Source organism: Gekko japonicus, unplaced genomic scaffold (genome assembly GCF_001447785.1).
Source record: "Gekko japonicus isolate JY-2015 unplaced genomic scaffold, Gekko_japonicus_V1.1 scaffold348, whole genome shotgun sequence".
NCBI lineage: Eukaryota > Metazoa > Chordata > Lepidosauria > Squamata > Gekkonidae > Gekko > Gekko japonicus.
In genome coordinates this window covers 460,673-486,323 of record NW_015159720.1, presented here as the reverse complement: position 1 = coordinate 486,323, position 25,651 = coordinate 460,673, and the positions used below count along the sequence as shown (strand labels likewise).

Below are 25,651 nucleotides of genomic sequence, written 5' to 3'. Positions count from 1 at the left end.
CCAGCTCTGGGGTGGGAAATCCCTGGAGATTTTGTGGGTGGATCCGGGGAGGTGGAGTTTGGGAAGGGGAGGGACCTCAGGGGGTATAATGCCATACGGCTCACTTCCAAAGCAGCCATTTTCTCCAAGGGAATTGAGCTCTGCAGCCTGGAATCAGTTGTAATCCCCGGAGATCTCCACCCACCACCTGGGGGCTGGCAACCTTAACCCAGAGTGACCAGGTCCCCAACAACGCTCCCTCTAAGCTGTGGAGTCTTGTGAGCAAAAACTCTGCTTTGTGAGATACTGGCCTTAAAGTTGTGAGCGAGCAATTGGGCTACTGCGTAAATTAGTTTGCTCTGGAGCCATCCTTCCTGAGCGGAGACAAAAATGTGCAAGCCGGAGGCTAAAAAACTGTGATTTATACCCTAACTCAGCTTAGAGGGAAGACTGGTCTCCAGCATGCTGTCCCCCGAGTCCCCCCTCTTCTTGATGGACTTGCGTTCCATCTCCTGCCCTCTTGACCCAGTCTGGATGCCTCTCCTCAGTTGACCTTGTCTACGGCCATGATCTTTTCCAAGGGCCACAGCAGCATCCCCCAGTAGCAACAAGAGATCTCCTTTGGCTCAGCCGCAACCAGACAGCGAGTGTGAGTGTTGGGAGCTGGGATCAGTCCTCCTCTGTGACATGTCAAGCCCAGTAAATCTGAATGCCACCCCCAAAAGAAAACCTTCCTTCCATGCAGAGAGGTAGCGTGATGCAGAAGTTAGAGCAGGAGTGTCAAACATAAGGCCCGGGGGACGGAACTTGCCTGTCCACTGGCTCTCCAGTCCACCCACGTGGGTTTTCCTTTGCACCACCACCGCCCCCCGGGCACGGGGCCTTGCATTGAGGATGCAGGAACTCAGAGTTTACCAGCTGCTGTCCTTTATACAGTTTATATCTCCGGTAGCTGGCATCATGTTTTATGGCACACATGACCTGGCCAGACAAAGTGACATTTAGGTCAGATCCGGCCCTCGTAACAAATGAGTTCGACACCTCTGGGTTAGAATGTTGGACTAGGATCTGGGAGACCCAAGTTAGAATCCCCACTCTGTTGTGAGAGCTCGCGAGGGGACCTTGGACAAGTTAGACACTCTCAGCCTAACCTACCTCACAGGGTTGTTGTGGGGGTAAAATGGAGGAGAGGAAGAGGAATAAGCTGCTTTGGGTCCCCACCGGGGAGAAAGGTGGGATCTAAATGAAACCAGTAAATAAACCCGTTAATTTATTCATTTGCATTCAAATGAACCTTTGTCCTCTGTTGCTCCTGGAAGGTGCTGCTTAGAGATGGAGTCACATAGCTTTCGTATTATGATTAGTGTATGTGAGTTAGTGTCGTGTTGCATCATTTCTAAGGGATTGAGCCAGGAAGTCACTAGTCCAAGTCTCACCTCTGCTTTGAACTTAGCAAATGTCCTCGGGGAAACTGTCTGTGACCCAGTTTATGGCCACGTCTTCCTGTGGTGATGTGCGTCCCCCCACACACTTGTAAGGTAAAGTGAGTCATGGTGCAAATGACCATGCATTCAAAACCTAAAAAGGTTAGTCAAGAACAGAAGAGGGCCAACTCTAAAAATCTAATTATGAAACATACAAAAATTTATTCAACACAAATTAAAATAACAAATAAGAGCCCATTCATAGCTCATATACAAAGATAAAAACATACAAGGGCTAATGAAATAGACCTAACGCATTTCGGCCTTTACAGGCCTTCCTCAGAGGTCTAATACAAACAGAACATGTTGGCTGATATGTAAAAATATATACAATCATACATATACAAAATATGGAATAAAGACCAGAAAACAATTGTTCCAAAGTTTAACCACTGGGCAAAGAAAAGAAATACAAAAATACAAATGAAGCCTCTAGTGCAATCACATGTCCAGTAGTACTTCTCTCTGGTCAATTATATATTCTCCTGAGATTGTACAGCCAAATGTTCCCAATAAAATGTTCCTTAGGTTAAAAGCAGTGTTGATCAAAAAGGTGTTGGGCCTATATCAACCTTTTTGATCAACATTGCTTTTAACTTAAGGAACATTTTATTGGGAATATATATATTGGGAATATATAGACTAACCTTTTTAGGTTCTGAATTCTAGATTTTAGGTTCAGTTTTTTTCCCTTTTCTCTTTTTTGTCTTTGCAAATGACCACGCATACTTCAAATCTGCTGTCTAGAGAAGCAAGATTTGCCTGAGTTGGTCATGCTCCTGGGATTTGGCCTATGTTATGGGAGATCGTTGTGGAGGGGAAACAGAGCTGTTCAGAGCCACCAGGGCCCTATGGGCAAAGATTCCTTCTAGAACCCCACTCGGATGGGAGCCAGTTTGGTGTAGTGGTTAAGTGCATGGACTCTAATCTGGTAGAACCGGGTTTGATTCCCCACTCCTCCACTTGCAGCTGCTGGATGACCTTGGGCAAGCCATGGTTCTGTCAGAGCTGTCCTTGAAAGAGCAGTTCTGGAAAGAGCTCTCTCAGTCCCACCTACCTCACGGGGTTGTGGGGAGGGGAAGGGAAAGCCACTCTGTAAGCCTGTTTGTAAGCCACTCTGAGACTCCATACATATAAATCCAATCTCCTCCTCCTCCTCCTCTTCTTCTTTTTCTGTAAACCAAACATCATGTCTAAAGAAAAAAAAATCGCTTGTGCAGCCCCAACCAGGGTCCCTGGAATTTTTGCCCTCTGGTCCTCTTCTGTTGGTGGCCTAGGAGGGGCTGTGACTCAGCAGCAGAGCATCTTCTTGGCATGCAGAAGGTCCCAGGTTCAGTCCCCACATTCTCCTGTGGAAAGGATCAGGTAACAGGTGATGTGAAAGAGCTCTGCCTGAGACCCTGGAGAGCCACATCCAGACCGAGTGGGCAGTACTGACCTTGATAGTCTGATGGGCTGTCTCTGACTAAAGGAAAAATGGGCTGCCCAAAGAACAAACAGGGAAAGCAAATGCCAGGTGATAGCTGACTAACTTATTATTTGCTGTGGACAGTTCCAGCACGGGTGAATGCTCCAATTCCCCCTGACGAAGCCTGCACAGCGAAACGCATAGGGACATTGTACAATAATAAATCAGTCACCTGTCATCTAGCATCCCCCCCCCGCTTTTTGTTCTGCGGTATCTGTATAAGGCCACGTCTGATGTGTTCAAAAGAATCCAGCAAGTGTGTGGACCTGCCCTGCCTCAGCTTCCCCCATTTTGTTAAAAGGATCGTCGAGTTGAAATGCTTTGAACACTCTAAAGTGCTTGCAACGGTGAAGCATTATTCCTTTTTATTATTAGTCTTCACTCTCCACAGATGTGATTCTCTCCCCCCCCTTCAGTGGGCCCTTTTTTAAAAAAAAGAAAGGTTGAATGTGGATTGTCTCGCCAACGTACATCACCAGCTCACGTTGGGGAAAATTAAGTGGATGCTTGTAGGGTCTGTCCGGAGTCTCGCAGTCCCTGATCTGCCGGGGATGATGTTGCTCCGTGCCAAGATTAAAAGCCCTAGATTAAAGTGAGGAACATATGAAATGTAATAGACCTTAAATCATTGTATGCGCTCTTGCAAGAGTCTCTTGTGGTCCGTTTGATGCCATGACTGCAGTGCGCTCAGGAAAATGAACCTTTGTTTGCTTACGCAGAGAATTAAAAAAAGGGAGGGAGCCTGGGGGGGGGGGGGGTTGGTCTACATTCTGTTTTCATTAAGGTCTTAATGAGACCTAAAATTATGTCAGCAAAATTGAGCATGGGTTCGTCAGCTGTATTTGCTTGCGCAGAGTTTTAAAAAGGGGCCCTATAATTATTTTTAGTGGTTGATTTGAACTAAAAAACAAAAAAAAATAGAATCTCCTTCAGAAGGAACTTGGAATGTGCCTCACTTTGCAACTGACTAATCAACTATTTCCAGATATATCTTCTCCGAAGTGTAGGGATGGAGCGAGAGAAAAGAAATCTCGACGAGATGTCATGTCGGAGAAGCGGTTAGTTAAGCGAGCAAGATCTGAGCCCAGTTGCCACCTTAAAGACCAACAAGATTCCCAGTGTGAAACGACTTTCTCATATTTTCAAGTCTAGCTCAGCTCTTTGCTGGAAGGGTTGTAATGCCCCCGGTTCTTATGCACACGGTTGGTGGGCATGCCCTGTGACTGAATCCTTTTGGTGCCGAGTTCACTCTTTGATTATATATATCACCAGGATAGATCTGCCATTTCTCACAGAATCATTTTTATTGACATACTGGTCAGATTTACAACTTGCGGAAAGATAAAGTAGAAACCGTTAGTGCCCTTATTGCAACCGCCCAGCTGACAGTGGCGGCATTTTGGAAAAACCCTAAAGCACCTAGCATAGAGCTATGGTGCAAAAAAAGTGTGGGATCGTTTCGTTATGGCTAAGTTAGCAGATAGTATGAGACAACTTACTAATGCTAACCAGTGTTCCCTCTAAGCTGAGTTAGTGTGAGCTAGCTCACAGTTTTTAGCCTCTGGCTCACACATTTTTGTCTTAGCTCAGGAAGGGATGGGCTCCCGAGCAAACTAATTTATGCAGGAGCCAAATCGCTCGCTCACAGCTTTAATGCCAGCAGCTCACAAAGTGGGATTTTTGCTCACAAGACTCCACAGCCTTGAGGGAGCATTGATGCTAACTATGGTACTAAATTTTCCTCTATCTGGGACCCAATTTTATAACACCTTTCAGAAAGTGATATAATCCCTCCTAGAGCTATTTATTTTAAAAAATCATTTTAAAGTTCTCGTTGTTAGAATTTTATATTATGTCTCTGTGAAATATTTTTGCAGCTGTATTTTGAATAAAATTATTTTTTTTAAAAAAAAGATTCCCAGGGTGTAAGCTTTTGAGAGTCAGAGCTCCCTTCGTCAGGTATCTGGCTGGCCAGCCCCTGTTGCCATGAGCAAAGTTGTCATGGTGGAGCCAAAGGGTAAATAATAGGGGCCCAGGCCGTGAAGGACTTTGTATGTGATCTCCGGTGCCTTAAACTGAGCTTGGTAACAAACAGCCAGCCAGTGGAACATCTGCAAAAGCTTATGCCCTGGAGATCTTGTTGGTCTCTAAGGCTCGAGTCTTGCTCTTCTACTATAGCATAGTAGCCAGCATGACGACCTACCTGGAACTGTTAATTACATTTTTTTTTTCAAATTTCTGCTGATACTTAGTTTGCAGATGGATTTTTGGTGTAGTTAGGTGTAGTGGTTAAGTGTGCGGACTCTAATCTGGGAGAGCCAGGTTTGATTCCCCACTCCTCCACTCATACCTGTTTGGTGTGGTGGTTGAGTGTGCGGACTCTAATCTGGGAGAACCGGGTTTGATTCCCCACGCCTCCACTCACACCTGGCTGGATGACCTTGGGCAAGCCATAGTTCTGATCAGAGCTGTTCTTGAAAAAGAGCTGTTTCTGTCAAGAGCTCTCTCAGCCCCACCTACCTCACAGGGTGTCTGTTGTGGGGAGGAGAAGGGAAAGGAGTTTGTAAGCCGCTCTGAGACTCCTTTGGGTAGTAAAGGGTGGGGCATAAATCCAATCTCTTCTCTTCTTCTTCTTCTCCTTCACTTGCAGCTGCTGGATGACCTTGGGTAAGCCACAGTTCTGTCAGAGCTGTCCTTGAAAGAGCAGTTCTCGAGAGAGCTCTCTCAGCCCCACCAACCTCACAGGCAGTGCTCCCTCTAAGCTGTGGACTCTTGTGAGCAAAGATTCTACTTTGTGAGCTACTGACATTAAAAGCTATGAGCGAGCAATTTGGCTGCTGCATAAATTAGTTTGCTCCAGAGCCATCGTCCCTGAGCTAAGACAGAAATGTGTGAGCTGGAGGCTAAAAAATTGTGAGCTAGCTCACACTAACTCAGCTTAGAGGGAACACTGCTCACAGGGTGTCTGTTGTGGGTAGGGGAAGGGAAACTTGTTTGTAAGCCACTCTGAGACTCTGAGTGAAGGGTGGGGTATAAATCCAATCTCCTCCTCCTCCTCTTCCTTGGTGCCTATTTCCTCTGAAATGCTGGGTACAGCCACTCTGCTTCCCTCCATCCAAGGGTGGACTTTGACATCGAGGGTGGCGGCAGCCCTGTGAACCAGGTGGGAGGAAGCTCAGTAAGCCCCCTAGACCATGGTGCTAAATTAAGAAGGAGGACGACCAAGATGGATAAAGGGTTGGAGGCCCTTCCCTGTGAGGAAAGGCTGAAGAGTCTGGGACTTTTCATTTAAGAAAAAAGAGACACCTGAAGAGAGACATAACTGAAGTTAATAAAATTGTGCACAGGGCACAGTGAACGGACAGAGAGGACTTGTTCTCCTTCTCCCAAAATATTCGAGCTTGAAGGCATCCAGTGAAGTCAATGGGCCGTAGATTCGGGATGGACGAAAGGAAGGATTTCTTTACCCGTCAAGTGATTAAGATCTGAATTTGCTGCCAAAGAACGTAGTAATGGCCACAAATATCGATGGTTTTAAAAAGGGATTAGATGAATTCATGAAAGAAAGAGCCATCAGTGGCTACTAGCCATAAGGACTACAGGAAGCTTATGGCCAGAGGTGTCACACTAATTTGTTACAAGTGCTTGATCTGACAAAAAACGTTACTTTGTCGGGCCAGGCCATGTGGGCCATAAAATGTAATGCCAGGTAACGGAGATATAAAAGGACACAGACGAACTACATTAACAATATGTTGTCGACTAATGACAACAACTAATAAATGAATGATATTATTTTTTACAGTAGCTCCCTGAGGCCCACCCTCCCACTTCCACTGCTCGTTGTGCATTAGCCCTGGGACAGGATACAGGGACATAATGCACAGCCTCTGTCATCTGGCAGTAAAGGTAATCAGTTACTTGTGGGCTGGATAATAGCCCTGGAGGGGCCGTATGTTTGACACCCCCCAGCTCACACAATGAGAGGCGGTGAACTCCTGAATACCTGTGCCAGGAGGCAACATAGCGGGAGGCTGCTTAGCTGCTACGCCCTGTTGGTCCTCCGGAATAACTGGTCGGCAGCTGTGTGAGACAGGCCCTGAACCACTGGTCTGATCCAGCAGGGCTCTTCTTATGTTCTTGTATTTAAAAGCTAGTTTGTGGCCCTTGGGGCTGCAAAGGTATGTCTGAAAGAATGAGGGTTGTGCCTGCCGAGATGGTAGAAGCTGGAGGTGTGGCTGAATAAGGTATTCAGTGGCTGAGGGTGTGGCTTTCGCTCCATGCACAGCTTCCGGCCCCACTAGCAAAATCTAAATAAATTATGCAAAAGAAAAGAAAGTACGCAAATTGCTTTACTTTGGCCCCAATCACACGCAGAAGTTGCCGTGGGATACTCACAGACACAGGGCGGGTTTTACGGGCGCGATCAAACGAGCACATCTGCCAAGCGTCACGCACCCGTTGCCGACCCGTCCTGTCCGGCCGAAGATCCAGAGTTAAAAGGTAACTGTGAAAATCCATTATCAAAAGCTTGCGATGGGCTGCAGATAGACCTCCTCCATCTGATCACTCCAGCGCGCTCTTCTTGCCACGTTGAAGTGTGCCAGAAACACGCGCTACTGGAAACAACCCCAGTCCGCCGCTGTAGCATCAGATCAGGTAGTGGCGGATTACATTGCAGTGGCACAAATAGCCACGCCTCCCCGCCCCACGTTATCTGGCCCTTGTGGCCAGGGCCTTTGTAGAATTTATACCGGTTGTGAAAATGAAGCTTCTTGGAGCATAAGTTAGATTTTTTTTAGTTTACAAAATTCGTATCCCGCTTTTCTGCTTTGCAGGGGCCACCAAGACAGCTAACAACTTAAAACATACATCATAAAAACCATATTTTAAAACCATTAAAATCACAGACACCCAACACATTAAAACAATGAAAAACAGTTAAAATATATGCAACATGTAAAAACAGCAGTTAAAACATGGGCTTGGGTTTTTTTAGTGGCGTGTAACCCACAATTCTGGATGTCTGGGTTGGGTATGCAGCACCCACGGCCTCAGGGGCCTCTCACAACTGTAAGCCAAGTACCTGCCCCTTCCCCTCCCCTCCCCTCCCAAGATCCATTCACAGTCTGTAGCTCTGCAGTTCCCCCCCCCCCGCCTCCCTCCCAGCCAATAGGAGCTTGTTTCCTATTGGCCACATTAGTCTGGATCTCCTTGATGAGCCCCTGCCTCTCTGAGGGCAGCTGAAAGCTTTCTGAGATGTTCCAACAGAATCCGGCCTGGCCAAGATCAGATCAGAGGCCCTTGTCACGGCTTGCGTTTCCAAGCACTTTTCCTGGGAAACTGAGTTGAGCAGATGGGAAGATTCCACTGGGATGGGATTGGGTTCTCTTTTCCCTGCTGGAAAATGTTGGGGTAGGCGGCACATGATGAGATTCTTCCTCCTGTGCCACTCTTATACAGGAGTCCTTTCAGTCTCTACCTGTCAATCCTGGACTTTTCTCTTTGTCCTTCTGGAACTAAGTGATAATCAGGGCTGGGTGCATGCCACAGAAGCAGCAAAGAATGTGGTAACGAGGACAGGATCATTCAGTGGTTAGGGTGCTTGCTTTGCAGATAGAAGGTCCCGGCTTCGATCCCTGGCATCTCCAGTGAAAAAGATCTTAGGTAATCGGTGCTTGGGGAATCTTCTTGAAAAGCTGGAGAGCTGTGGCCAGGAGCTGGTATTGGGCTACATTGACCCATGACTTTTATCCAGCTTTGTGTGTCCAGAGCTCTTCATCTGCCTGAGAATCTAAGCGGCCCCTAACAAATGAGAGTAAACAGGTAGGTAGCCCTTTGAGCTGAAAGGCAGGCTTGATTGTGTGGGTGATGCCTGCAGAAATCTTAAACCGGAGAGTGGACCAAGTAAGTTTTTTCCCTCTTGATGGTAAGAGGGTGAAGCCAGGCCTGTAGCCACAGTGGGGCATTTCGGGGCCTGGCCCCTGCCCAAGACTTCCATCCAGCCCCCGTCCCCCAGCTCTCTGGGCGGCCCAGAGGACTCCTGACTCTCTGGGCCACCTGGAGGACTCCCCACCGCTGCCCCTTCCCCAAGTGCAGCTTGCTTCCCCAGGCAGAGTGCAAATGCTGCAAAAGTGAGTTTTTTAAAAAAAATTTTTTATATTTTACTTTGTGACGTCAGTGCCCCCTGACTTATTTAAAGGCCCCCCGAATTACAAAATCCTGGCTATGGGCCCGGGTGAAGCTGCAGGTTCATTGCCTGTTGGAACAGAATCTGGGTAAATTATGCAGAATTAGACAAATCATACCAATCAGTTCATTTTGCAGAATGTTTGCGAGTTGCAGAATTCTGTTTTTCTCAGTGCAGAATCTATTTGGGTCATGAAACTTCTCAGTCTTGATACAAGGCAATGGCCACGCCCCAAGGAGAGCTGCATGCTTCCTCTGTACCAGCGGTGGTTCTCAAATTTTCAGTTTTTTTGCAAACCTTTTCCACATCAACACGTATCAACGAATTGCTTAAAGGGGTTTTACCCACCCATCTGCTAACAAATAGTGTTGGAGGCCACTTACAAATTTAGAATAATGTAATTTAAACCAATCCAGCAGTAAAACGCATTACCATGTTTACCCAAAAGGAAAACAACCTTGAATGCAAGACGTTCCCGTCCCAAGTCTATACACAGAATGAGATGACCCTGTACTTAAAACAAGCACCCCACAAAGGTGGTTACGGTGTACCCCTCCCAAGTCACAGCATACATCTGTAAGTGCCGTCAAGTCGCAACTGATGTACGGCGGCACCAGCAAGGGGCTTTCAGGGCAACCCTGAAATCTACATTAGCAGCATCACACAAGTCACTATGCTATAGCTAATTTGCATAGTTTAGACACACCTGATGTAAGAAGCTTACCTGCCGTTTTCATAAATGCGTTGGCTCGTAAGACAGCAATTCTGAGCCATTCAGGGAGCTTGTGATTAAACATAGATTTAGATCAGGATTCTCCGGGTCTAGGCAGGGCTGGTTTTCTACCGGAGCAACTATGTGGAATGGCATCCTGATGTGGGTGCTGATGGATCACAGGGCCCTCCATGGGCTAGACTACCTGAATCACTTTTCATGAGTTAGGTCCATGTTCTGTGCAGCTCCAACATTGTGCAAATAACTCCCCATCCGAGGCCATTTTGGCTCAGGAAAATGATGCAGAGATTGGGGGGGGGGGTCAGGAGCCCTTCCTCTCCCGTGGCACAATCCCAAGCTGCATCAGGCTCCCACAGTCTCTAAAAATGAAGTTCCCACAGCTGCTGTGTGACTGCGGGAAAAACCCAGACTCGATTAAAAAAACGTATTGTGTAGGTTGGCCCTACCACACTATGCGTGTATAGAGACCTCCAAGTTATGTTCCACAGCCAACAATGCTTGACTGCCTTTTTCAAAGTTTTCTTTCTAAAAACTACTTCCGTGTAATATAGATCCACACGTACACATATTGGAATTTTTTTTGTGTTGCCAGATTGTGCAAACAGGTTGCGACTTACATAAAAGATTCAGAGCACAGACTACATTGTCAGGGCTGGAAGCTGAGAAGCAAACGTGTCGATGGTTCAGTACAGCAATATTCCCTCTAATTTTCCCCCCTGCTGAGCAGAGCAGAATATAACTGCTGTGATCTGAAAATGGGCAATGGGCAGTGTAAGACCCTGTGAGCTCCAGATTGCTGCTGAGCGGGACTTCCTGTGTTAATGAGCGGCCGCTCACGTGCACAGCTTCGAGGGAACACTGCTCAGTAGCAGTTATGACTGCAAGTTCGGCAGGGAGTTCCTCTTCCACAGATTAACTCATTGCTCAGTCAGGTCAGAGTCAGTGGTTGGGCCCCTATTGGGCTGGAAGCTGCAGTACCCTTTCCAGCCATCTGTAGTGGCTATGCTGTAGAGCAACGAAGACCAAGTTAGCAGCTCCCTCTCTCTTCATGCTACCCCAGTAGGAAAAGGAACCTAAGCCCACCGGCTCGGATTCTTGGCACGAAGCCCCAAGTGCCTTATACATACCTAGCACTCAATTAAGGACCATCTTGAATGATAAGAAAATCTCTCCCGTCTGTCTGTTGTATCTCCTGCATAAAGCAAGAAATTAACCCTTACCCTCCCACAATGGCTGATTTAATTCCTTTGAAGATTGCATGTCTGCCCGAAGAAAGTTGTGGCTTAGCATGCTGTACGTTTTCATCCTTATTGTTAACATATTATAGAGAGGCCAAACTGTTCTGTTTAGCATCTCCGGTTGCCGTAATTTACAAGGTGTCGACAGGTTAAGTGGTGTACGCTGACGTGTGCATGCGCGCACCGGAAGCACTGGGAACGGAGGAAATCAACTGCCACTTACCTTTCTTCATATTTTTTATCATTTAATAAAGCCTGAAAAGGCAACCCCTGTATACTTAGAGGAGGAGGCTGATCTCTCGTTTCCAAGCCAGTATTCAACAATTGCAGTTACGTGAACACCAGAGTACTCAAAATGTGTAGCCGCGTCCATTGATTTGGAAAACAATTGGACTTTTTTTTATAAGAGAGGGTAATTTGAAGTGGAATGCATTAATGAATACTCCAGGGAAACTTTAAGGTTGGGCGGGGGTAGCAGCGGCACAGGGGGGTGGGAAGAGGTAATACTATGAAAGATTCCAGTGTTATAAACCTTTCCCGTATGGATTTGATGACATTGGTTCAGGATATCCCCCCCTCTTACCAAATAACGTTTAAAGCAAATGCAGTATACCAGGTTTCTCCCTTCTTACCCTCTTCCCATTTAAGTTTTCATCACAAGAGTAATTGTGTTTTACAAGGCTGCCTCTTTCTGTCTACAAAACATCAGTCTTGAACTGAAAATGTTTTGGCACGGCAAGCCAGAGCTTCAGTGTGTGTTGGAGAAGACGTTTGTTTTAGAGGTTTGGTGTAAATAGAGCATACTTTATTCCATTTCCTTTAAAACTGTTTATACTTGCGTTGTGAAAAATCATAATTCTTTAGGGCATCATGGGCTCAGAAAGAGAGTCCATGGAAGCGACCTTCCTGCTTCGCTTTGGCCGCCAGTTAACTCTGAAGATGCTAAAAACTCTTGCAAGAAGCCCATGTTCTGCCTAGGGGAGGGGCCGTGGCTCAGTGGCAGAGCACCTGCTTGGCATGCAGAAGGTTCCAGGCTCAGTCCCCGGCGTCTCCAGTTAAAGGGTCCAGCAGCACCTCAGCCTGAGACCCTGGAGAGCCGCTGCCAGTGTTAGGCCGAGAGCTTTCCCTGCCAAAATGTTAGGTGGGATTCTGGGCTTCAGTGTTTTCTGGTGCTTTCCTGCCCTGCAGGAATAACCTGCAGTGGGTAGTCCCACCAGTCAGCAATGCAACCCAAGAGGAACTCGCAGCTGCCTCTGTCGCGGTAAAAGGCCCTATCCTCACTCACAGGAGAAGGCAAGATCCTGCTCTGCTGAATGGATTCCCACTGACCCTTCCTGCCCAGTCAACACAGAGACAAATTCACAGTCGAAGCACAGTTTATGGAGCAACAACAAGACAGACAGAGCACTGCAGCAAACATCCCATCTCCCCAAGCAGCAAGAGACCAACCCCTTCCCCAAAGGCTGATTCCCTTCCTCCCCTTGAGGCAGGAAGGTGGTTGACACAGAGAAACAAAAACACACAGAGAAAGCCAGGTACACCTGTCCTGATGGAGCGCTCCTTGGTGCTTGGGTTCCCCAGCTGCCGACAGTAGCGAGTGTCGAGGAGATGACAGTGATGACCCTGTGCTGCTCTGAGGTTCTGCCTTTTATCGAGTGTCCAAACCAACCTCCCCACACCTACATTATATCACCCTGGGCATACTGAGCATGTGTGTATCTGCACGCTCACCACATCTTCGCTGTGTCTTGCAGGTGCTTTGGGAGGATGAGAAGAACACATACTTCTGGGGGCTTATTTTCTTTGGTACTGCTTGTTCCACTGGGGTGGGTGGGGGGCGTTATTCCATTGTAATGAATGGAAGACCTTCAGACCGATCAGCCCGTCTTCCTCACTGTGGCTTGCTCAGCATAAAGGATACAGTGCAATGAGACACTCTTCTTTCTGGAGGCTCAGGCTGACCCTGTGCTGACTTTGTACTTTAGGAAACCCAGAAATGCCTGCTTGTTTCTTAACATGCCTCTGCTTCAGACATAGAGAGGCCCAGCTAACGGAGCAGGAATAGCAAGGAAACGGAACTGGGCTTAAGAAAGGTGGCCCTACACTGCATGGTTGGTCTTTTCGTCTGCCCCATTCTTAGCGGACGGTACTGACCTTGATGGTCCAGTGGTTTGATTCAGTGTTAAGGCAGCTTTGTGTGTAGATGGACGGAGAGCTAAAGTTCTCACAAGAATAATTTGCTTTCCCTTAACTCCTGCCACAGATGTGGGTGGCATTATACTACCACCATGTTTCTTCCCTGTCTCAGGGATTGGCAAGGAAGGTTGGGACCAATAGTCCCTCTAAGCTGTGGAGTCTTATGAGCAAAAATTCTACTTTGTGAGCTACTGGCATTAAAACTGTGAGCGAGCGATTTGGCTACTGTATAAATTAGTTTGCTCTGGAGCCATCCTTCCCGAGCTGAGACAGAAATGTGTGAGCCGGAGGCTAAAAAACTGTGAGCTAGCTCACACTAACTCAGCTTAGAGGGAACACTGGTTGGGACAAGAATTACCGCAACGTATTTCCATTGGTGGCTCTTCTGTAAGGCCAGGCTGTTGGGCTGCCTCAAGCGGAGGATTTCGAGGTGCACTGAGGGTGACGGAAAAGGGGTAGAGACCCTGCCTGGGGAGGTATATTTCCCCCTGTGCAGGCCTCACTGACACGGGCAGGGTCTACACAAGAGCTTGTCACACTCAGTTCTTGGAGTAGTAAACAGAGAGGCGCCAAGTAAATACAAACGAATCCCCATATGTACACCCGTTATGTAGAGCCACAGTTGTGCGTTAGCATCCATTCACTTAATTATTTAAAACACTTACACGCCTCGCCTTGTCTCCTCAGACTCCAGGCAGCTAACGAAGAAGCAAAAGCCGCAAGGGCACCAAACATTAGGAGAAAACCAACACACGCCATTAAAAACGTAGCCAAGTCTGCCCCCGCCACCTAGTGCCCTCTGCAACCGCACTGTCTTTTGTGCCTTCCTGAACACAGCAAGTCCTCTCTGGCTGGCCATCCCAGAAGAGAGCACCTCCCACAGAGAAAGCCTGGGAGCTTGTTTTTGCCAAATGGAGAGTCCCAGGGAAAGGTGCCACCAAGAGAAGGCAGTCTACGGAGCATAACTGGCCGTGTAGTTTAAGATCCTAAGTCTGAGAGCCAGTTTGGTGCAGGGGTTAAGAGCGCGGACTCTGGGAGAGCTGGGTTTGAGTCCCCATTTCTCCACATGCATCTGCTGGTGTGACCTTGGGTCAGTCATAAGTTCTTTCAGAGCTGTTCTCTCAAGGGCAGTTCTCGAGAGAGCTCTCTCAGCCCCACCTACCTCACAGGGTGTCTGTGGTGGGTAAGGGAAGGGGATTGTAAGCCACTCTGAGACTCCTTTGGGTAGTGAAGGGCGGGGTATAAATCCAATCTCATCCTCCTCCTTCTCTCCTGATGGTGGAGAAACATGGAGCTTTGATCTGGAGGAAGAGGCTCGGTCTGATGGAGTACAGCTCTTTGCAGTTGAAGCTCTTTGTACTGAGGGAAGGCTGTCCCATTAGCGGAAGGGAATGTCACGCTCCACCCCTGTATCATCTGATTCAAATTCCTCAGCCGTTATTTATTCTTTCCTTATTTCAATCAGTCGTCTCGCAAAGCAGCTCTTATCCATCAAGAGACAAAGGCACAGGAGGGGAGGGGCGGGGAGGGGCAAAGGTAGAGGAGGGATATCAGTCTTGGCCGTATCTGAGTAATCTTCTTCATGGACTCTGTGGAGTCCCACACATGGGTTGGGCGCCTGTGCATGTGCGCAGGCGCCCAACCCATGTGTGGGACCGCACATATGACCACTCGAAGATCATCAGTTACGGGTAAGCAACCTGTTTTTCCTTTCCCCTTGGGGACCCAGGTCTTCCATTGCGGGTGCCCTGAGAAAGTAGGATTATAGTCTGCTCGTGGTCCCTCCACCAGTGGCCAGCTACGGGAGGACAAAGTATCCTCTCCCCTCTGACAAAGAGAGCTTTGACTCCTGAAAGCTTATTCCCCCCCAAAAAATCTTGTCCTCTCCAATGCTACTGGGCTGGGATCTAGCTGTTCTCCTCCAGACCAACACGTCCACCCTCCGAAATTCTCCCCTCTGCTATCCCAAGGTGGCTGACAGAGCAAAGGTCTTCTTAGTGGGGGTGGGGGGGTGGAAGAACAAGCTCTCTGCTTCTGCAGGTTCTCCAGCTAATGGCTGGGCTGCAAGATGGGCTAAGCAAAGGGTTGGTTCATAGGACATTTCTAAGGTTGGTATTGCATACGACTTTCAGTCCGTTTTGGAAATAGTCCAACCTTCTGTTTGCTGGATTAAACGCTCTAGTCTTATAGGCCTATTTTGGTCCCGACCCAATGGTTCCTTTTCCTCTGTTTCTATCAAGAGGCTTCTTTTCTGCCAGTCAACATAAATTAAACAGGTGTCACATGTGACTGGCGATAAGTAGCCCGGGCACACCGTCTCCAAGAAGAATCTCAGGCCTTGACCTCATTTCTGTTGTCTCCTCTAGACTGTCCCCCTCTGAGCAGTTCTTCTCTGTGCCAGTCTCAGGCCTTTCCTGGTCCTGCCACCTGTCGCCGTCCTTTTGCCAAGGATCAAACCGGGGACTTCCTTTGTGCAAATGATGTGCCCTGCCTGAACTGTGGACCCTGTCCAATCACTCGAGCACCATCTATGGCCCAGAGGTGTCAAATTCATTTGTTACGAGGGCGGGATCTGACATAAATGTTGCTTTGTCAGACTAGGCCATGGGTGCCATAGAATGTAATGCCAGATACTGGAAATAGAAACTTATACAGGACCCAGGCAAACCCAATTAACAATATTATTTTTTTACTCAAAATACAAACATGCTTAAAACATCAACACAGTATTTCCTTGAAGTATCTCCCAAATGCCCACCCTTCCATTTCCTTTGCCCATTACTCATTAGCACTGAGACAGCATACAGGGACATAATGCACAGCTTCTGTCATTTGGCAATAAAAGTAATGACCAGTTGCTCGTGGGCCGGATAACAGCCCTGGATGGGCCAATTCCGGCCCATGGGCCACATGCTTGACACCCTTAATCTATGTGGCTTTGTCAGCCATTCAGCAGTTCTTTCAGTGTCGCTTTCAACAGATGCTTGTCTTAGATTGGGGGGGGTGTTTTGGTTCACGAGCAAGATGGACAAGGTAGACCTGTAAAAAATGAAAACAGCCAAGAACTCCTGTGCTGCATGAGGGGATGCTCCTGGGTCTTGTCGTCTTGGCATGCTTGTGGATGTCCCGTGGATATTGTCTCTGTTATGTTCCGCATGCTTCTCCATCGTGCTTCCTGCTGATGCTGACAGTTTGCTGTAGTTTTAATCAGCGGTTGTAAGTGGGCAAAATGAATCTCCTACTGGTAGCACCAGCATCGATTTCAGAAAGTGTGTGTGTGTGTGTGTGTGTGTGTGTGTGTGTTTGGAAATGAACATCCCCAGTTCAGAAAGCCTCAAACACACGATGAGCTGAACCCAGCCTCCCTGCCACGGTGTTGCCCCTGGCTCTTAGTGGACCCATTCACACCCAACCGTAGCAGGCTGTGATGAAGGAGCTTCCGTGAAAACATTCAGCATTGCCATAACAAAGTGGACTGGGTGCCCAGATCTGTGGGAGGTGTCGTCATCGAGGTGCTTGGAAGCGACATCTTCCGTGGATTCCTGCCCTCGAGACGCTTCTGTAGTGCTGGTGGTCATAACGGAGGCCGTGCCAAGGCCTCCCTGTACAGGATTAACCCACTCAGCCCAGTCCAGGGATGAGAGGGAATCCTGTATTTCAGCACATTAAACAAAAATCCACGAGACAGTCTGTACTCTCTCTGGTCTTCACAACATTTTGCCACCAGAATCTCTTCACAGGGGTCCCCACCTAGCCTAAGAGCAGAGATTCAATCTCTTAGCTGGCATCTGGGACTTAACACATCAGCAACTCTAATGCAGAGATGCACACAATTATTATCTCACAGTGGTAGCTCTGTGGTCAGCCTAGACACAAGATTTAGCCTTGGAGTTCAATTACAGCATCAGAGACAATTACTGCTGCCTAGTAAGGTTTGGGGAAAGGAGGAGGAGAGGGGAGGGATTAGAAAAGTCCCGGATGAGCCCGTTCTAAAGAGAGCCAAGGGTCTAACCACTGACTCCTTGCAGATAGAATTGATCTTTGGTCCTTTTCTCACTGGACCTTAAGTCCTGGTTCAGCCCTGTCCCCGAACTTACATACTGTACTAAAAATCAAGTTCACCCGGTAATTATCTCGGGGTATTTTCTGTTTCCACGTTACACTGAGGTCACCCCGGTTTCGCCCCACACTTGTCCCGAGATAAACGGATGCTGTTATAACCAGGGATAAGTGCAAGGTATGGTGTCACGAGCTGAACTCTGGTAAAACCAGGAATGAGATCCAAGTGCGGAAAGGACCTTTGTTTTGTAATCCTGTGAGGATTGTCAGTTCTTGGGGGGGGGGGAAAGTTAGCAAAAGGAAAGAGTCTGGGGTAGAGCCCCGCAGACTTTGGCAGGCCTGGGAGTGGGACACAATGCAAAAGAAGGTGTATGTGGGGGGGAAACGCAGGTACAAACTGAAAAAGGGGGCCAGGGGGAGAGTTGGCTTACTTTCTCTGGCAGCTCCCCCCTAAACAGTTGAAAGCCAAGCCGTTTTTATTTCTGGACTGCAGGCAGTCCTGCATCGACCCTTCCTCCTCTGACTGTGTCCATGTAGCATTGCCTCCTGTCTTTGGTTCTGCCTGTTCTTTAGGAAAAAAGACAACCAGAATAAATAATGACAGTGTTATGAACCAGAGAGAAAATGTTCCCATATCTTGCTCAGGCTTCTGGGAAGATGGTACATCTTGTGGTCCACCTCGACTATGCTGCAGAGCAGTGCAGAAATGCCAGGGACTAGGCGGGTAAGGTGGGCCCAAGTGGGGTTTGCCACCTCTGGGTTGGGAAATACCTGGACATTTGGGGGTGGAGCCTGGGGAAGGTGGGGTTTGGGAAGTGAAGGGACCGCAGCAGGGCCCAGGGCCATGGATTCCACCCTCCAAGGCAGCCATTTTCTCCGGGGGAGCTGATCTTGGACATCTGGAGATCAGTTGGAATAGTGGGAGATCTCCAGGGACCCCCTGGAGGTTGGCACCAAAAAGCAGGCACGTGTGGCAGAGGAGAACTGGGAGCTTGGGGGTTCTGGGCTGTTTTAAGTAACCAGCGACTCCCCCCGCACAAATACACGTGAGCAGTTTGTTTCTGCACTAAGTGCATGGGGGGAGTCGGACTGCCTGAAGGAGGTCTGTCATTAGATGGGTGAGCTTGTGAGGGTGGGGCTGAGACCCCTTGCCTTTAGAGCAGCTCATCCCACTGGGTGGGCAGTTCCGGTGAAGCCCCAGAGCCTGCCCTTGGCGGAAGGGAAGACTGACCCCATCGGCCACCGCGTTGGTATTCTTCTTGTAAGCAGGATAGGTTTGGCACAGAGGCTAGGATCGCCGACTTCCAGGTGGGGCCTGGAGATCTCCAGGAATCACAACTGATCTCCAGACTAGGGAATGGCTGCTTTGAAAGGGGGTACTTTGTGGGCAGACCCCACTGAGCCCCCACCCCCCACCCCAAACCTCCAGTCTCCCAAGAACTGTCAGACCCGGAGTTGGCGGTCCTGATAGAGGCTGCTGGCCATGGACACTGTGCAAGCAGGCCCATCCAATCACAACAGAGCTATATCTGCTTTCTGTAAAGAACACGTTACACTTGTGTTTCGGAAGTGCTGAACAGCCACTGCTCTGTCTGCAGGAGTTATTGATTGTCAGGAGTTCTGAGAAAGCAGGTCCCGGCGTCTTGTGTTGCTCCTCAAGCAGAATCCCTCTTTGGTGGACTATTCAGTACATTATTTGACTTTGCTCTTTCTCTCTCCCCTCCTCCCCCTTCTTTTCTAAAAGCAAAAGCAAACCAGCGCCCCAAATCTCACCCAGCAAATCTCTGGGCGGAGAGTTCTGTGTTGCCGCCGTCTTCGGGTCCTCGAGGTCTTGGTTTGCAAGCAACCCGGGTCTGAAAAGAGAAAAAGGTTGGTGTGTTGGGATTGATGTTTTCATCTTATTTGTTTATTCAGGGCATTTCTTACCCTACTTGACTCTCCATCGGGGGGGGGGGGCAGAGCGCCTTACAAATAAATACGAATACTATCTAAATAGTGAAAAAACGTAATGTAAATAAACAAACAGAAGAAAGATACACTAAACATCTTAGATGGCCTGGATGGCTCAAACGAGCCAGATCTTGTCAGATCTCGGATGCTGAGCGTGGTCGGCCCTCTTTAGTACTTGGATGGGAGCGCTGTTCCCTCTAAGCTGAGTTAGTGTGAGCTAGCTCAGTTTTTTAGCCTCCGGCTCACACATTTTTGTCTTAGCTCAGGAAGGGTGGCTCCAGAGCAAACTAATTTATGCAGCAGCCAAATCGCTCGCTCACAACTTTAATGCCAGTAGCTCACAAAGCAGAATTTTTGCTCACAAGACTCCACAGCTTAGAGGGAGCATTGGCTGGGAGACCATCAAGGAAGTCCAGGGCTGCGACACAGAGGCAGATGCCAACCCCCCCCCCCCCCGAGCATCTCTCGCTTTGAAAACCCTATGAGGTCACCATAAGTCAGTTGTGACTTGATGGCCCCTTCCACCACCAAACATCTTGAGCTCGTCCGGAATTTCCTGGGGTGGTCCATAAAGGCTATGGGCTAAGCACCTTGGTCGAGGAGCCCTTTGGCTCTTGGCAAAAGGCTCATGCCTCTGGCTGAACCCAGCCTTGGAGTACCTGCCACAGCAGGGCAAAAAAACTCAGCCTAGATCTTAAGCAAATGTCAGCTGTCTTCCCACAATTCCTCTCACCCGGTTTTGAATTCTGGCCAGTTGGCTTAGCCTAAATTATAGCCCCCAATGGAGAGCATCAGTCATTGCTGTGGAAGAACAATTCATCATCATGCTTGGAGACATCAACAGGCTGTGGGGGGTAGTAAAGGTGGAAGGAAGGAAGAGAGCAGCAAAGGTAATGGGGGATGAAGACTTTTGGGGGGAATTTTTTGCATTTTGTATGTGCGTGTGTGTCCGTGCCTGGAAGCAATGTTCCCTCTAAGCTGTGGAGTCTTGTGAGCAAAAATTCTACTTTGTGAGCTACCGGCATTAAAGCTGTCAGCGAGTGATTTGGCTACTGCATAAATTAGTTTGCTCTGTAGCCACCCTTCCTGAGCTAAGACAAAAATGTGTGAGCTGGAGGCTAAAAAGCTGTGACCTAGCTCACACTAACTCAGCTTAGAGGGAACACTGCCTGGAAGTCATGGCGACTCCTACTGGGGCACGGAGGACGTTCAGAGAAGTGGCTCGATAGCCTGTCTCTGCCTCCCGTCCCTGGTATTCTTTGGAGGTCTCATATCCAAATACTTACCAGGGCCGGCCCTGCTTCGCTTCCGAGATCAGGCTTGCCTGGCCTATCCAAGTCGGGGCATGAGGGATGAAGACTTGAATCCTAAGAGAGCCTGGGGCTGTGGTGAGCAAAGAGATCCTGCTCCAAGATCCAAGCACCGGAAGCAACAAACTCTCCAGGATTCTCTCGTTTGACACAAACCTGAGCCACAAGTGGCAGATAGCTCCAGAGGGCAGCCAGGCAGGTCTGTAGGTAGAACAGCTCGATCCATCAGGTATCTGGCGAGAATGGAACTTTGACTCTCGAGAGCTCATCGCCTGAAAAGCTTGGTCTCTGCTCTCTCCCTCTGCCGGGTCCTCCGGCCAGTGGCTGGGCCACGTGATGAACTAAGCAAAGGGTTGGTTCCCAGAGAAACAGAAATCTTGTTGGTCTCGAATCTAATGTTGGGACTCGAATCTAATGAGTGGAAGAATTAGTTATTCTAAAGTTTACCTGGGCTTGGAGTGGGGAATCCCTGTGGCTCTATCAAAAGTCTAATGTGATCTTGGGGAGGGGAGCAGTTAAATTTGCACATCAGTTCCTTTAAAAATGTCCTTTTTGATGGCCAAAACAACAAGGGAACATTCTGCTGGCAAATGTGTTTTCAAACATACCCTCTAACAGTGTCTTTCTTTGCCAACAGAACAGTCCAAACAGTTTGTAGTGGAGTCTTTGTATATAATCAGCTGCTACGGTACTTTGGTGGAGCACGTCTTGGAACCCCGACCACTCAGCACCGCCCCAAAGATCAGCGACGACACCCCGCTGGAGATGGTCACTTGCCCGAGGGCCAGCTGGACGCTGGTTAGGTAGCCCGTCATTCCTTTGCCACTGTTTTTGTTGCATTTTGCAGTGATAGTATGAAATGCGTTCCAATTCTTGGACATTTAGATTTGGGACATCTGGATCCCTGAAGCCACACGGTGTCTGTGCCATCTCTGGGCAGTCTGCCGAAGAGGATTAGTGGGGCTTCTTGCCAGTTTGGTGTAGTGATTAAGTGCGTGGACTCTAATCTGGGAGAATGGGGTTTGATTCCCCACTCCTCCACTTGCAGCTGCTGGATGATCCTGGGCAAGCCATAGTTCTTTCAGAGCTGTTCTTTCAAGGACAGTTCTGGAAAGAGCTCTCTCAGCCCCGGCTGCCTCACAGGGTGTCTGTTATGGGGAGGGGACGGGAAAGGAGTTTGTAAGCCACTCTGAGGCTCCCGAGTGAAGGGCAGGGTATAAACCCAATCTCCTCCTACTCCTCCTACTCCTACTCTTCTTCTTTGGTGTCGTGGTTAAGTGCGCAGACTCTAATCTGGGAGAACCGGGTTTGATTCCCCACTCCTCCACTTGCAGCTGCTGGATGACCTTGGGCAAGCCATAATTCTGGCACAGCTGTTCTCTCAAGGACAGTTCTGGAAAGAGCTCTCTCAGCCCCACCTACCTCACAGGGTGTCTGTTGTGGGGAGGGGGAGGGAAAGGAGTTTGTAAGCCACTCTGAGACTCCTTCAGGTAGTGAAGGGTGGGGTATAAATCCAATTATTTCTTCTCCTTCTCCGTCTTCTCCTTCTTCTTCCCAAGCAATGTACACAGGGCCATGTGAAATCTGTGCTAAGAAAAAAGCAAAGGAAAACATTGCCACTGCTGGGAGTTACACAGATTGGTCCATATAACCAATTGCTTTTATTTTTGCATCACGCAGCCTGCAGTTTAACTACCTGCCATAATTTATTCTGCATATTTTAGTCATGGGTAGTGGCAAGGCATCGAAAACCGCTTTACCTCCTGAAATCTTATTTAGTTGTCACTGTGGCTGCTGATATTGCATCAGACCCGAAACAAGCTGAGGCACTCGGTAGAACTCTGCACACTTCCTGTGCCTTTGTGTCTTTTCTCTCCTGTAAAATTGCAACATGTACACGATCCTGAGAATATTAGTTGGTTTGACTTGATTATCTTATTCTTTATGGATAAAATTTTTTGTTTTTTGTTTTTATTTTATTTATTTCCTGCATTTCTTGCTGAAGCCCAAGGCAGATTCCAAAATATAAAATGCAATACAATCAGACTACATAAAATTTCCAAAAAAAGCAGTGCAATAAGGTTAGGATTAACAGAGTTAGGAAATAGTGCAAACACAAAACTGTCTCAGGCAAGGTACTCTGTAAACAATGCGGGAAGAGGATTACAAAAGTAGATGACGTGGCACTAAAAAAAAAGATAACACATGCAATAAATGTTGCTGAAGACTACAATCCTCCTCCCCACAAAAGTGCTCTCCTGGACTGTTCCATTATACTGTGGTTGTCATCCCGTCATAGGAATGCTCTCCCACGCTGTTCAGTTTTGCGCATTCTGAAAAATGACAGAAGCGTGGGAGCTTTCCTCACCTCCCCAGGCAGGCCGAATGCACTGGCGATCATGCCCAGTCACGGGGGGGGGGCACCTTCCACGGGCTTTGTTCAGAGGAGGAAAACTGTCATGGCAGAGCATCACAGGGGAGGCAGTCCTGTGGAGACGAGGGTCCTGGCCCATTGGGTCCAAGAAGATGAATTATCCTGATTATATTAAGGGTTGCGTGTACTTTGTGCTTAAAAGAAACCCTGATTTCTGTACTTAAAAGTTTACTTGGATTTTGTGCAACAGCAGCCTCCCTCAATGACAAATTTTGTTCCTAATGCATAGTTTATTCTGCATCTTCAGTTACAGAGCGGGGCAAAGAGTGTGCACGCCCCACCCTATGATGGATGAAAGCCTCACTCAGATCTGCCTGAAATGTCAAACATACACTTCCCATACATAAGCATAAGAGAAGCCAGTGTTGGATCAGGCCAATGGCCCATCTAGTCCAACACTCTGTCACACAGTGACCAAAAATACCAGGTGCCATCAGGAGGTCCAGCAGTGGGGCCAGGACACCAGAAGCCCTCCCACTGTTTCCCCCCAAGCACCAAAAATACAGAGCATCACTTGCCCCAGACTGATAGTTCCTATCTATACCTAATAGTCACTGATGAACCTCTGCTCCATATGTTTATCTAATTCCCTCTTGAAGCTGTCCATGCTTGTAGCCGCCGTCAACTCTTGTGGCAGTGAATTCCACGTGTTAATCACTCTTTGGTTGAAGAAGTACTTCCTTTTATTTTATTACAATTCAGAACTTTTCTTTGCAGCCCAAAGGGCTAGAGCAGAAACTCCCTTAACTGGGGCACACTAGACTTGCATAGCACGACAAGAGAAACAAGTTCATTAGATGATTAAAAATGTCAGTAGCCCACAGTACTCTCTTGCAAAGGAGGATGCCTGCTATGTCTCTGTGTGAATTGCTGCACAGGCCTTGCATTGTTCCAAGTAGTTCTGCCATGCCTTTGCATCATATTTGGGTATTCATTCACTCCCAGAGCAGAGAACTTCATAGAAACAAGAGCAGTAAGTCTGTGTAGCTACATATTCTTGTCCTGTTTGCTCTGGATCTGACTTCCCTTCATTCCTTTTGTCAAATTTTAAATTGTAAGCACCTCAGGACAAAGACCAGCCTTCTTGTGTTCTGTAGAGCTCCATGCTCACCATTGGCCCTGTATGAAATGCCAGAATTGGTCATCTTCAAGGAGACTGCTTGTTGCATCACTGCATGAATCAGCATTCTGGTTGCACCTCCTTCTATTGAAGAGGCATGCCCAGGACCATGACTTATGCAGAAACACAATGAGCATACTACTCTGAGGGCAAGTAATTTTTACTATTTCATACTTTAAAAGTTAAAAAAGCGTGCTCTCCGGTTTAGTATAAGAAAAGTGTGCTTCAGCTATTAGGACTCTGGGCCACCCTGGACTAGAAACCTTTTTAAATGGAAGTTAAGATGCCCAAGGGCCACGGTGGCTCAGAGATTAAGATGCTGAGCTGCAGACTGGAAGGTCTGTAGCTCAGCAGTTCGAGACCCTAGTGCCACATGACCCTAGTGCCGCTTGCCCCAGCTCCTGCCAACCTAGCTGTTCGAAAGCAAGAAATTGCAAGTAGCTAAATAGGTACTGCTTCGGTGGGAAGGTAACAACGTTCTGTGCACCTCAGCGTTTAGTCATGCCAGCCACATGACCACAGAAACGTCTTCAGACAGCGCTGGCTCTTCAGCTTGGAAACGGAGATGAGCACCGCCCCTAGAGTTGGATTTGACTGGCTTTCAAGCAAGGGAGACCTTTGCCTTTACCTTTACTTAAGATGCCCAAGGAGCTGAATTGTTTACTATATCAAGCCTTCTTTACCCTGAGTTCGGCCAGTGCTTCACATAGTCCAGGCCCGTTTAGTATAGCTCACCACCACTGCCCAGTCCACCAACTTTGTCCCCCACATCCACATACTTGACCCTCCCGAGTGTAGGACAAAGCAGTGTGCCTCTGTCTTCCTGCTTGGCAGCCCGGCTGGGAAAAGAGACTGAAAGGAGACAGACAGGTTGGCCCCACTGAAAAGTCCCTCGGGCCACATCCAGCCTAGGGGCCGCCATCTGCCCCCCCCCCCCAGTGGCACACAGCAAGAGGCTAGACAAAGTGCCCTACGTAGGTCTCCAAAGCCAAAGTATTCTCAAGGCTATTTAGAGAAACTAGACCTGACTTCGGGACGAAATGAAGGAGGAATTGCTGAGAAAATATTATCAGTGCTTTTGACATTTTAAAATATTTTTCAATTGATTTTTTGGGGTAGGCTCCAGTCTTCTTCGCTGCTGGCTAATTCCTGGCCTAGCCTGATCAATATTTGATTTACCAAGCTCTTTAAGAGAGGCCAGCCCTAATTAAAATGACAACAGCAGCCTTTCAAGGGTGCCATTGTCAAAACAAGCAAGTTGTAATGGGATTGCAAACCCCAGTTGGGTCGATGCACTGTAACTTTGCACAACTTGGTGTTCACAGTTCTGCAACCCTCTGGACACTTTCCCGGTTCTTCGGCATGGTAGAGTGCTAAGCAGCGCTATGTTAGGATTATGTTGGGTTTAAAATACACATGTTGGGGAGACAGGGGGGCATCACAAGCCCACGTCGTCCCAAAAGCATATTGTTGCAAAGGCCATGTAATCT

The 25,651-nt window shown here is 48.1% G+C and overlaps 1 protein-coding gene across 4 annotated transcripts in view; it reads left to right on the top strand.

Moving 5' to 3' along the window:
* The window catches only part of BCAS3 (breast carcinoma amplified sequence 3), an 812,136-nt gene that overhangs the window by 370,044 nt on the left and 416,441 nt on the right, over positions 1-25,651 (top strand). For all 4 annotated transcript variants that reach the window (XM_015420601.1, XM_015420405.1, XM_015420473.1 and 1 more), the window contains 2 exons: positions 19,092-19,216; positions 21,245-21,410. In XM_015420601.1, coding sequence (XP_015276087.1) covers positions 19,092-19,216; positions 21,245-21,410 — 291 coding nt within the window. The remainder of the gene's footprint in view (positions 1-19,091; positions 19,217-21,244; positions 21,411-25,651) is intronic.